The sequence below is a fragment of the Gallinula chloropus genome (assembly GCF_964237585.1).
Source record: "Gallinula chloropus genome assembly, chromosome: 1".
NCBI classification, from domain to species: domain Eukaryota; kingdom Metazoa; phylum Chordata; class Aves; order Gruiformes; family Rallidae; genus Gallinula; species Gallinula chloropus.
This window is the reverse complement of record NC_140085.1, coordinates 124,734,179-124,748,622: the sequence shown is the minus strand read 5'-3', so window position 1 is coordinate 124,748,622 and position 14,444 is coordinate 124,734,179. Positions and strand designations below refer to the sequence as shown.

The window sequence follows — 14,444 nt, the reverse complement described above, 5'->3', positions numbered from 1 at the left end:
GGAGATAATTAAGGTCAGGGCCGATGTTAAGCTGTCCCTGATTGCTGCAGGGGAGGACTAGATGACCTTTAAAGGTCCCTTCTAACCTAACACATTCTATGATTCTATGAAAGTAAGACAATAATAATAATTCCCAAACTGTCCTAAAACATCATCATCAATTGCCTATCTCATAAACATAACTTCATCCATTTCTCAAAGGCAAATTTACGCTGATATTTTCACTCCTTACAGACACAAACTGCTAGAAGCAAAATGCTAAAGGCCATACTGTCTTCCTTCAATCTTCCTAGGATTTGTGTGCAGTCCAAATGAACCTCACAGAATTGCAGAAGCTATAGGAAACATCTCATAGCTCAAATGAAAACACTGAAACAGTGACATGGTAAGACTGACAGCACAAACAAAAGATTCAAAAAAAAAATAAAGGCATGCAACTCCAGACAGTAGTCAAGCTTATCATCCCTTTGAGTTGCTGTCCATCATACTAAAAGAGGATGACTCCGCCAGGAAAACACCAGCTGAAGAGTAATCATACATTTCTCTAGTGCCTTTATCTCATGACTTCAAAATACTTGACAAACATTAATTCATTTCACAGAATCACAGACTCACCTCAGAATACTTTCTGCTGTTGGCTAAATATCACTATACTCTAAATAAGGGATAACCATGGAAATGCTGGTGATCCAAGATTTCACCTAACAGGAAATTGCTCTCCTTGCTATGCACTTAGCCTTCATTTTTATACATGGCATTGTGAGAAACACAATATTTTTCTCACTACACCAGGGCCAGGCTTCCTGCTTTTAAAAACAGTATTATGCATGGGAGAACCTGGAAAATTTACCAGATTATAAATCTGTCCCAGTTTTGTCAATGTTAAATATTGAGACAAATAAAAATGACATGAAGATTACTCAATTTTATTTTATACTATGATTCTCTCTGATTATTATTTTTAAAAATTTCTCTCTCTCCTTGGCAACCTTAAAATCAAAGCTAGTAACTGGCTGACAGCAAAAATAATATGACTGTACAAATCTGCAAAGTGACAGCCATTTCTAAACAAGGAAAACACAAGGAAAACACAAGTTACCAAGGTTTGGCTTCTAGGACAAAATCAGTGTTTTTTTTCTTCTAGTCACTGCTTGCATGTTTAGATTCTTACCTCTTCCTACTATACAATGCAATAATAATTTGGACACTATGTTATTTTTTCCAGAATAATAATAATAGTTTAAAGAACAGTTTCTGAGAAAAAAGATATTTCTAAACATATATGTAGTGTAAAAAGGGATATTCTAGCAAAATTAAATCAATTGTCTTTTGGTGTAGCACATCAAATGAAACTTTTAGTGTCAAGTTTTTAACATTGTCTGAAGGTCCAATTCTATAAAATTCCCATGAATGGACAATTTAAATTAAAGGAACTAGTCAGATATAATGTTTTTCAGTGTCATATTATTAGTTTACATTCTCAGAAGAATTATCAAGGACTTCTCAGTGGTAATTCAATAAACGCTTGAAACTATGACTTCTATTTAAAGCAAACTTACCTGTTAACTATTAAAATACTCAATCTAAAAAAATAAGTATATCTCATAAATAATAGAAATATCTGTAACACTGCCAGCAACATCTGATATAAAATCAAATTAAAAAATTAAAAGAGGACGTATAAACTTAGGTATTTTATTGCACAATGCCAAAAGTTTCAAACAGCGGATATTTACTACACAGTGTAAATAATTTACTGGATTTCTAGTGTCTGTTGTTACTAATGTGAGTGATGCCAGAGGTAACAAAATAGGTTAACTATATTTTCATCATAATATGATGCTCAGATTAAAAAAAAAAAAAACAAAAAACCACAAATACTACACAAGGAGAACAATAAGTATGACGATATTATAGGAGATCACAGTTTTATTTATTATTTTTTTAATACTTTTCTATACTTCTCTTGATTGTCTTGCCATGCCTTTATATCTAATATACAGACTTATAAAAAAGATGACACTGGATTTAGAGTTGCTAACACTTCTAGTTCTGCTCCTTAAAAATAAAGTACAAATTACTCCTTGAATGAGTAAATCCTCTGCAATTAAAAGGGATTTTACTCTGTTGCATCCATTATGGATTTAGATTTGTAAATCAATAGTTCAGGTTGATTATAGAAAAAAAGAGTAAAATGCCTACTACTATTTGAAGGTAAAGATTTCTCATTTATAATAACATAAAAATATGTATGCAATATCATGACAGGTTTTGGCCTATGCAAGTAATACTTGGTCAGAATATTTACCATTTTACAAAAAAGCTGACAAATTTAATTACAATTCCCTATAAACATTTTATGCTGAGTTACAAAAAAGTATCTTCTGCAACTTTAAAAGGTATTTCCACAAAATGAAGACTAAGAAACAAACACCAACAATAAGCCAAATATTAATGGATGCTGTCAGAAATAACAGTCTTTAAATGTTACTTACGCCTGTCGGTCCCTGTACATCTTGTTAACTTTATCCCACTGAAAGTTAAGTTGAGTCAGCTTTTCTTGTATATTTGCTGCTTCCCTTGGTGTAGCACTTTGCAAAGCTGGTATCTTCTTGCTGTGAATGATGTCTCTGTGACCCATCAGTCTTCCCAGGCTATCTTTAATGCTCTGTAATATTGAGATTTTAGAAAAGAAAAAAAAAATCATTGTTTTTATAAATTAATAAGTTCTTAAGAAAGTGGGAGAAAGTGATAACTGAACAGAAGGAACAGAACGGAATGGAACAGAACAAAATAGAATATTTTAATTGGAAGGGACCTGCAATGATCAGCTATTCCAATCGCCTGACCAATTCACGGCTGACCAAGTCGAAGCATGTTATTAAGCACATTGTCCAAATGCCTCTTAAACACTGACAGGCTCGGAGCATCAACCACCTCTCCAAGAAGTCTGTTCCAGTGTTCAAACACCCTTCTGGTAAAGAAAAGCTTCCTAATGCCCAGTCTAAACTTCCCCAATGAAGCTTTGAACCATTCCCACATGTTCTATCACTGGATCCCAGGGAGAAGAGCTCAGCACCTCCCTCTCCACTTCCCCTCCTGAGGAAGCTTTAGAGAACAACGAGGCTGCCTCTCAGCCTACTTCTCTCTGAACTAGACAAGTCCAAATTCAACAACTGCTTTTCATAGGACATCCCTTTCAATAGCTTTTCTGCCCTCCTCAGGACACAAAGACCTTCACATCCTTCTTAAATGGGGTGCTGCGCAGAGTACTCAAGGTGATGTTGCACCAACACTGAATACAGCAGTATATTCAGCTCTTTTGACCAGCCAATTAAGCTGTGTTTGATGCACCTCTGGGTGCAGTTTGCCCTCTTGGCTGCCAGAGCACACTGCTTGCTCCTATTGACCCTGCTGTTGACCAGCACCCCCAGGTCCCTTTCTGCAGGGCTGTTCTGTAGTCACTTCTTTCCCAATTTATACTTTTGTCCAGCATTACTCTGTCCTAGGTGCAGAATTCAGCAATTTTACTTGTTAAATTTCATCCCAGTAATCACAGACTAAAGCTTCAATGTATTGAGTTCCTTCTGCAAGGCCTCTTGTGCCTCAAGAGAGTCAACAATAACTTTGATAATAGTTAACAGTTTTACAATAATTGGGTAATAATGACTGAATGACCATCCTTTCTTTGAAGACTTATTAAGCTATATCTGAGAAAGGTAGTGGCTGGAGGGAAAGCAAAGAAGTATTGATTTCAGTCACTCATTAATTCCTATACACCAATGTTACTTTTGTTTTAAGATCATTTCTTCTTAAGAAAGCAGAAAAAAAAATCCCATTTTACATACTTATATTCAAATGTTAATTATATTGCTCTTTATGCTTCCCTTTTATACTTGTTTCAGCAGATATTAAACAGATACCAAAATAAGAGCATGAAAAAAATAGTTTATCGGCTATCACTGGTTTTGCTTTTGCTGGATATTCACAACCCAACATTTGCTATTCTTCAAGTAGTCAGTTCATTGTTGTTTCAGAGAAAGACAAAATAGTTCGCAGTACACCTACCTAACTGCACAATGCATATGTTGGAAGACCCAAAGGAAGAAAACCTGAATTTACTCTGAACGTTTAACATTTTTAAAATGTGTGAAAACATTTACAACTCCATATGTTCCCAGGAATAGTAATTATCCATTTATCAGTCCATTCAGTTCATTGACTGAATTACACAGGTTTTCTTTTTGCTTTATAAAGCAATACATAAATATGCTGTTTATTTTTATTCTGTGAAGTAGGTAGTGTTCAGCCTCTTTCTTTCTACTAAATCTTGTAGAATCATTTGAATGACTGAATTTGTTAGAAAACCCAATGCTGAGGAATGATATTGTCATAAACTGTGTGGTGACTTAAGGATAAAAGCATTGAATGTAACAAAAAGCAATTAGCAGAGACTTCCTCCTTGTGAATCAAGACTGATGTAAGGAAATCCTCAATCAGAGCGCTTCCTTTCACATTTCAGTCTACTATCCAGACAGGCATAATTTGGTGCTCCTGTGATTTTCTTATTCTTTACCAGAAAGACAACACAAACACTTAGTTGGATTTGATGATCCTTATGGGTCCCTTCCAACCCAGTATATTCTATGATTCTATGATTTTTTTTATATCAACCGAAAACATGAGTTACATAAGCATGCTTACCTTTCAGGTCCACATTATGACTATCAAAATCAGAAAAATAAGCAGAGGTTTTTGAAGGAAAAACATGTTTTTTATGCAACTAACATTTATCTGTCTTTTCGGAGAGGACACACGGGCAAAATAAATTTACACTTTTGCTTCCATTTCTTGTTGGTGGCCTCTTCCAGCCTCATTGTGACACCACACATGATACTTGTGCTGTTCTAGGGATTTTATTTTTCTCTCTGTGATATTTGTAAGGAAAATGTTGTCTCTCTGATACTAGTCAGGATATCAACATAAATCAAGAACATGTAACAATTGCTGATTTCCTTCAGCCAAATAAAAATACTTTCCTTAGTGCAATGAAATCCACTGGTTTGAAAAGCTATGGCCATGGTTCCTTACAGTGGTGAACTTCACACTATATTTCTTGCTACCTAAATAAAAGGTGGCTAGACATGAAAGAATTAAAATGTTTTGGATTGATGAGTCTATCAATTTCATTTCAGCCTAGAGCTAGACTTTCCCTAAAATTTTGGACATTAAGATTTCCTCCTTTTCTCTAATGAAAAGTTATCAACTATGAGATTTTCTGCATTTGAAACAATCACTTGGATGATGGCAAGAAAGCTTACGAAAAGTTATACCAAACTAGATAAAGGATCTGAAAATACCACTGAGCGACTAAAAGCCTCAGATAATTCTTGAGATAGGTATATTCAAAAAGCAATGTAAAAATAAACATCTCCCTACTCCATTCAGTGTCAAGATGTAGTAATTTCTTATCATTCTTGCTTTTTAATGAATTCTTAATAAAGGCATGTGCATACATGTCTCACTGAAACTGCTGCACAGAGAAAGGCATAATTCTCCAGATAAATATTTACAGCCACATGCAGCTTTTACCACAGAATCATAGAACAGTTTGGGTTGGAAGTGACATCTTCAGCTAGGTCAGGTTGCTCAGAGCCCTGTCCAACCTGACTTTAAATACTTCCAATGATGGAGCATCCACAACTTCTGTGGGCAACCATTTCTTCCACCTCCCTACATTTCCAGTACCACTAAGTATAGATCTTCTGCTGTTCTTCTGTCCCTTATTTATTCTGAAACACATAAGCCTCAGAATGAATACTGAGAACTGGTAGCTAAGAACTTACCACACCAACAGACCAAAGGCATTTAGCCAGACTCTTAGCCAAGTTTAACACAAAACTATTCTTAAATTGCTGCACACAACTCCACAGTAAGTTTACTTCAGAGATAAGGGGAATGCTAATTTAACAGTGTTACAAGAAGAACAAATTGCTAGTTTGTGTGTTGAAAGGTCTTTCACAGTACTAGCACTTTTGAAAGGAGGTAGGGATCAAAGGATGTTGTATTATTTTGCAGTGAACAGAAACATAATGAACGGTAGAAAGCAAAAAAAAACCAAACCCCCAAAAACCCAGAAAATTAAAATTGCCCACTAAGAGTCTGTCCTATGCTGGTTAAACCCTGTAGCGAGACTCTGATAGTTCCTTTACACCATGCATAAAAATCCAGTTTTTCCTTTCCTTCATTTGTGAGGAGCAGGTATCAAATTTGAAACAATACAGGAGAATGTTGGAGGTTATAATGTACCAAAAATAGAGGAAAAAAGACCATTAGCATGAGGTGACTCTTCCTTGATTTGTTGATATTATTGTCAGGACAAATCAATGCATCTAAAGAGTTCCTCATTCATTCTCTCACATGGATTCAGACAGATGTGGGAAGTCAGCACTCAACAGCTCTGTTTTATTTCCCTACGGGTGCTTAGGAACAAGAATGCTGTAGTTACTCAGGTGCAAAGGATTCCAGTCTGCAAGCATGCTATCTAATGGAGCCATTCTAGGCAATAAAAGTTATACTAAGCATTGACAAAAACAATATTCCAAAACATTTTTGCCTTGCCTGCATCCCACTAAAAATGATGTTTCAGATATATAGTTTGTGTTTGGCAATACGAATGCAAGTAGAATTGTATTGGATGTGATAGTGGTCCAGTCCTCCAAACTTGTGCTCATCTCTACTATACAAGTTCAAGTCCAGAGAACATTCTTGTGACAGCATCTTTTACAGCTAGGAAAAAAAAGTTTCTTTTTGGTAGTTTGCTCCTTTTTCTGCAATGTTTTAAAGGCAACAAAACTTGAAGTAATACATTTGAAAAATACATTTATGATCTAGTGTCACATAATGGAAACTATCTGAAGAGTCTAGTAATCACAAATTATAACAATTGAAACGTAGTTTAAAGAGTAGTTGTACTTATGAAAACTTCACACCAATATTTTATTTTTCATCTTTAAGATTTGCTAGTATTACTGAAAACAGATGTAGGGGTATATTTCTAACAGCTCTTGGTCAGAAATAATGACACTTGAACTGGGTCCGGGGCATTACTCAAGAAACCTCATTTGACTTTCCCTGTATAACATCTCATACTCAGCGTTCCTTACCCATGTCTATCTAAATCTTGGTTTTATATGCTCAGGCCATGGATAATTAAGGTAGTCAATATTATTTATCAGGGGATAAAAACATAAAACGCCTCCAAATCTTCAATGTAAAGGAGGCATAAAATCTCATCCATGACTAAAATTTTATATATAAAAGAATAGCAGTAAATGTAGTTAAATGTGAAAAACTGCCAGCATACACTTAAGCACTCAAGTTAAGTAGCCATCTTTTCAGTAGGTCTGAATATCATCTCATCTCATCCACCCAAGAAGGCACTTACGGTGTTTGACATGTTTAAATAATCAACTGAAGAGTAATATATGTGCCTACATGCCTTGAAATTGTATGTATTTTTTAACCATGTAGATAAATTTTCTAAATGTTAAAAATAGATGAAACACATCTATGCTCTTCAGAGCAGAATTGGTAAGTGACATATCCCATAATGTTTAGACTTAGTGGTCTATGAATAGGCATGTAATTTCTGATTTATATGTCAGATTTTTGCTTTTGTTCAGAGCACAGCTGCTACAGACAAAGAAAGATAATACAGCTGACCTTCTATAAATGAAGCCCACAACTGGATGGCATAAGAGTTTCCAAGAAAAAAAAAAAAAAAAAAGAGAGAGATCAAGTTTATATGTGTATGTGCAAACTCATGTATCACATATACATACCCCATCTATCTTTCATGTTGAAGTTAATAGCTTCAAGCAGTTAGTTATCAACAATGTCTTGGGAGATTTCATAACATGGTTAACAGAAGTGCACAAGGCTTTAATTTTTTAAGAGAAAAAGGATAACAGAAAATCATTAGCAGCTGAAGTGACAGTGGCCTTTGGGGAATGATCCATCTCATTCCTCTTGAAAAGAGAAATCTGAGTGCTAGAGACTCAAAAGACCAGTTCATTTTCTCTACCTGGAATGTGTCTTTATCTGTCAGAGAAGAACAACTTTCTGTAAGAATTTCCTTGGTTATTTCTGTACAAATCAACCACCAAGGACTCTGTTATTGATAGATTATTTTGGAGAGTGCATTTGATCACACTAATTTCTAAGTTGTGGTTGACTGGATTTTGAAGTTGAGCAGAAAACCATTCTAAATATCAATATCCAAACATATATAGAATTATGTGCTATAATTATATGTATAGCAGATTTGTTACAGCATTTCTTCTAGTACTAAAATGAAACCAGCAGAGTTAGTAATCATTAAAGGGTGTAAAAATTCCACAAATTAATTACAATTTTAAAATCTGTATAGAACTGTTAGTTGCAATATCTGATATGGGTATTATTGGTTTAACAAACAATTTGAAAGGGGATTCTGGCTACCAGAATCATGGAGGTGTAATGTGTACAGTAAATAAGACACAGTAGAAAATTATGAAAAAAAACGCTCTGTCAGTAGATGAAGAATTACCAAAGAAAGGGGAGAAAAACAGGAGAGAAAAAAATCAGAGCATGGAAATATATATATTTTCTTAATTTTAGGAAAAATATCTTCACCAAAATTAAGGTGAAGCATTGGAAAAGGCTGCCCAGGTAAGTCTCCATGCCTGATGGATAATTAAAAAATTGGTAGATGAGGTGCTTCAGGAGATGGTTTACTGGTTTGGTTGTGTAGAGCTAACAGTTGGACTTGATGATCTTGAAGGTCTTTTCCTATCTTGCTGATTCTATGATTCAACTGAGCTATTTAAAGACCCTGCTGGAAATAATAAACTTACTACATCATTGAAAAATACTTTAGCTAAATGTTTAATTGTATTATACAATAAAATGTTCCTGCTAAAAGTATGAAAATTAGAAAAATAATAAAAAGAAATGCCTAATATATATATATGTCCTACTACAGTTTTGTATTATTAATTACATAAAGCAAGCAAACTCGGAAAATAAGGCTTGAATTAACAGTTAATAATGATAATTAAATAATGAACCAGTATGACTATGCCATGACTATGACACCATGACAGTGATTCTTAACATGAAATTCTACTAAACATTTTGTCACATACGGCTATAAATGTAAATTAAAGTTCTTAAGTTCCAGGTAGACTTTCATTTTAGCACACTCATTTTTGCAATATGCCTGCAAATAGAAATACACACTAGTTTTAACTGTCTAACAAATGTATTCCAATGTATACATTTCCCATTAAATAATCTAGGGTTGAACAAGACAAGTAGCTTGCATAAAACAATCATCACACAAGAAAACTTTGGCTTAGTATGTATGAGCAATATAACTTGATATTCTAAAATCAGATTAAGTTGAATATATGCAAATATGTACATTTATTTAACTTTCAGAACGCATTTGGAACACCCACTGCAAGCAAGGATAATTAGCTAAATTCTGAAGGATTTGTATCCCTACACTTGATCATACAATGAAATGTATTGTAATTACAAACAATTCTGTACGGTGAACTCAAAGACTATGAATTCCATCAATGTGAAGATCAGCAAAAGACAGAAGTGCCATAATTTTTGTGTTTATAACAAAATCTGTCCTATTTTAAGAGTATATAATTAAGCCAAATTTACTAATCCTTCAATCTCTGAACCATGCTTTTACATACAATCAATTGGAGTTTCATTTTTTGAGAGAACTGTAATATTTAAAGTGTTTGTTAAATATTGTGAGAAAAATGGATGTGCTGTATGTTGTAATGCTTAAAAGAGCTTGCAGTAGGAAAATGGAATCATTGCAATTGCTGACTTTATGAGTTAAAGAGACAAGACTTGGTATCTCCATCTGATTTTTCCACTCCAAAAAGCTTACAATTAAGAGAAAAATACTCCTATGAGCTAGGTTCAGCAGATTTACTAAATGTGCCCATTAAACCATTCTAATTTACTGAATTTTAGAAGTTATCAGATTTCCGCAGCAAAATATCATGTTTTATTATTTAAAATTCCTTTAATATAAAAAGTTAGTGCTAGAATAATCTGTGACAGTTTATATAAACAATTTTTAATTTGCATTTGATATTTATACTATTGGAGAATAAGTAATCAGTTTAAAGTCTTACTCTACGTATTTAGTTTGGAGGAATATGTTCAAAGCAGTTATCACAAAGATTCTTGTAAATAAACTTATTTTTCCTTTTAAGGATTAACTAAAATGGATTCTTTCTGAATGGGAACAGAAAAAAAAATAATCACAAACTCAGTTTTAAAATACAGAGCTATTCATGACAGTTCTGTAATTTGATTCATGTAGAACTGTCAGGGATAAAAATCAACCACAATTTAATTTCAAACCTTTCCCAACCAGCTGCTGAACAATTTATGCACTACTTTTCTATTTTTACTGCGGGATAATGACAATGATGAATGCTTTTCCTTGGAAATAAATATTCATTAAGCAGGCTCAGATCAAAACTATACCCTTCCAAAAGCCCACGAATGTGCAAGATCCATTTGCCTCTTAGAAGAGATTTATTTGGGAGGAGATGGAACTGTGCCCACAAATGCATCTCATAACAATTTAATAGTTCAGTTAAATTAAACCTATGGCAATACTTACTTGTAACCTCAGTAATCAATATTATTAAAGTTGGTGTCAACTCCGATAATACCAAATATATATGGGTGAACAACAGATTAGTTATAGACATAAATCAGATTAAGATAGCCCAAATGTAAAGCATTAAGAAGCACTAAAAGGAAGTCAACTGCCAGTAAACTGCCTGAGGTAGGTCACTGTTTTTCCATCCAATTGAGCAATGAACATAAGTTCATAGACAAGGACCAAGTGGTAGGTCATTAGTTATGATTTACATGATCTGTGATTTCTTCCTTTTTTGGGGGGGGGGTGTTGTTTTTTTATTTTATTTTGGTTTGGTTTTGTGGGGGTTTGGTTTTGTGGTTTTTTTTTTTTTTGTTGTTTTTGTGCAGAAGAGTCATTTTACCAGAAAGGATTTTTTGAAATGATTGATGACAATAACATTGGAGTGTTGTCTGCTTCAATACTCAGAAACACTTCAATATCCAGAGGGCTGGATCACCTCTCCTATGAAGACAGACTGAGAGAGTTGGGCTCCAGGGAGATCATATAGTGGCATTCCAGTACCTGAGGGCCACTTTATCAGGGACTGTAGTGACAAGACAAGGGTTAATGGGTTTAAACTAAAAGAGGGTACAATTAGATTAAGTTTAAGAAAGAAATTCTTCCCTGTGAGGGCAGTGAGGCCCTGGCACAGGGTGTCCAGAGAAGCTGTGGCTGCCCCCTCCCTAGTGTTCAAGGCCAGGCTGGATGGGGCCTTGGGCAACCTGGTCTGGTGGAGAGTGTCCCTGCTCATGGCAGGGGGTTGGAACTAGATGGACTTTGAGGTCCCTTCCAACACAAACTAATTCACGATTCAAAAAATTCAGAAGTGGCAAAAGGAACAGGCTACTGCTTTTTCACACAGGAGTGTTATCAGTTAAATGCTTACTTTGCTCCGATACTCCACCGTTATGCTTCACTACACATACCATATTGCCTTACTAGGAAACTGAAAACACCCTAATTTTTCAAGACTTTATAATATGTGTGTGTATACAAATGCCTAAAATGTACAACATCTATGCATATATAAGAACTATAAATAGATATGATTTTATAGAAGCTAATAGCAACATTTGAATATGGTTTTATTACATTTCCTCTTTTGTAGAAAGAGATAAATGGACTCCTACAGCAGACAATTAAAAGCACCTAACTAGAGTCACTGCCCTGATTCTTCCTCTAAGCTTCTTTCTTACAGCTGACTGTAGGCAAATTCCAACCTCTTTAGGCTAATGTTTCCTTTGTTAAAACATTTCCTTCCCCCAAATAATCACAGAAAAATGAAAATGTAGTCTTCTTTTCATGCTGGATGACAATTTGAAACTGCTGTAATTATATACAACACTTAAGCATGATTTTTTACAAGGCTTTCTTTACACAAACATTATTTTGTGAAAGCTGATAATACATTCATCTACTGAGGCTTACAACTTTAATCTTATTCTCTTCTTATGTCAATTCTGTCTTGGAAAAATTCCACCAATTTCAAAGGATTTCACTGCTGCAAGTGAGGAAGAAACCAGAAGGTAACATTTCGAGTCATAGCAGCAAGACTGATTTAGCTTTTATTTAAGCACATCATCTACCTACGGGACAGTATTTTCTGTTTACTAATTAAACTGTAATAAATGTACAGAGTACCACGCCAATCAGACTTCAAGGGGTTTTTTTAGTTCTAGATTGGAATGGAACATCTAACATTTGCTGCTGTTTTAATAAAAATATTTTTAAATCAAATGCTAAAATAAAGCTGTCAAGACTGCATGTGGATAGGGTTACCTAGTAATTACGTCAAATTACAAACACACAAGCAAAACTTATACCATAAATTCACAACTTTAAACATACAACTGCCCCTCTCCATCCTTTCTCTCCACTCAAGGGGGTATTTTGCAGATACCCCAGTGCTCTTGTCTTCCAAATACAGGTGAAACAGATAAAAATAAGTGAACTCTTAAGTGTTCTTGTATTTTTTATCAATGTGCCATAACATATAAACATCCTTACATGCACACAACACAAAGACAGGCTGAGCTGATGTCTCAGAGAATATATTGCAGGCTTCCAATATACAGAGCCCCCAAAATAACATAAACTCATCATTGTAAGAAAAGTTTTCTATCTTACCTTGAGACACTCTTCTTGTTTGAAGAGATCCTCACAATCTTTAGCCTGCAGTATTGGAGAATTAAGGCGCTCTTCTACTTCAGACAAGGCTTGCAGAAGGTGAAGGATCTCTGCCAGGTATGTAGAAGGCACATGAGTGGTTTCCAGTGTCATAGTTTCAGTCATCACAAAAGTTGTGTCTTCAGGAACTGTTTGCTAGTATAGATATACAACAGAATGCTTCCTTTAGTTTCTTAGTACTATACAAATGTATAGCTTACTGCAATTTCCAGTTCACTTCCAAGAAACAATTAGAAATAATTCTTAAGGACAAATGCAGGAAATATTTGAGGTTTCTGACATAGATCACTTTCAGCCCACTGGTCTGTTTGAAATGGCAAGTATGGGAAGTACTACAATTAACCCATGCAGAAGTGTTCAAACTTTTCTTTACCTACTCTCCAAAGAAACAAAGATAGGAATCACAAGAGTACTTTGAGATTATGGTGTTACTGGGATTTTAGTGTTAGCCCTTTCATTTTAAATCATTATACCTCTTTAAGAATCTGGCCTTCATTTTAGAAATTCCACATAGGTCAGGCCTACATTACTAAATCATTTCAAGGTGTCAAGTAAAATAATGACTTCTGTAATAGACACTTCAATTTCTTCAATAACATGCAACACTAAACAACTAGGGGAACACAGCACTTTCAACATGATACTAAAACCTTTCTTTTTAAACTAGAAAGTACAATTTGGAATTTCATGATTTGAAAGTTTGTTAATGCATTCATATTAATTTAAACAAATCCCAGAAACACATCTATTCAGGAATTAAAATTTGTAGGTTTTCTAATCTGGACAAACATGAAATAGACACCCTATTCCGAAAGCACATGCATACACCCAATGTAAAGAAATCCCAGAATGTTTTCGTTCCAAGAAAATATATAGTTGATCTACAGCCTTTGGAAACATATTGACATAGAAGGTGACAAAATAGTGACTGTTCATAGAAATTCTCTACATTTCTGATTTCATGTTTTATAGATCACAGATAAAAAGTAATACCAGAAGTGTGCTAATGAGCAGGGAGAACTTCCTTTAACTAAACTCCAAATACATGATCACCTACATCATTTGTGAATTTGTAAGGATATTTTTTGTTTGTTTTGTTTTGTCACATCACACAGGATTCCTAACATGGGAGTGTTGTTTTTAATGCCTGTCTTCTCAAAGATATAAACCTTACTTATAGAGGACCTGAAAGAACTTTTACAAGAAATTGCTGGTAGACATTCTTTCAAAAATCATATTATTTAGATGCTTCAGTCCTAATAGAGAATATCACTGATTTTGGAGGCATATATATGATCGATCGATGGTCCTGAAGAAAACAATTTAACTAGTTAGCTACACAGTACGTAAAAGGAAAAAAATAGAAAAGCTATCTTGCACATACTACATTAGCAAATTGTCTCATTTTAACTTATCTATTTGGTCTGTCCATCCTTTCACAACTTATTTCTCTCCTCAGACACCAGGCTGAGGCATCTGGATCTTCAATTTTCTTTAGTCTTAAAATGTGCATATAGACACTCAAGAA

The 14,444-nt window shown here is 34.5% G+C and overlaps 1 protein-coding gene across 4 annotated transcripts in view; it reads right to left on the bottom strand.

Moving 5' to 3' along the window:
* The window catches only part of DMD (dystrophin), a gene marked incomplete at its 5' end in the record, with an annotated part of 1,290,802 nt that overhangs the window by 634,894 nt on the left and 641,464 nt on the right, over positions 1 to 14,444 (bottom strand). For all 4 annotated transcript variants that reach the window (XM_084279200.1, XM_084279202.1, XM_084279199.1 and 1 more), the window contains 2 exons: positions 2,496 to 2,668; positions 12,857 to 13,051. In XM_084279200.1, coding sequence (XP_084135326.1) covers positions 2,496 to 2,668; positions 12,857 to 13,051 — 368 coding nt within the window. The remainder of the gene's footprint in view (positions 1 to 2,495; positions 2,669 to 12,856; positions 13,052 to 14,444) is intronic.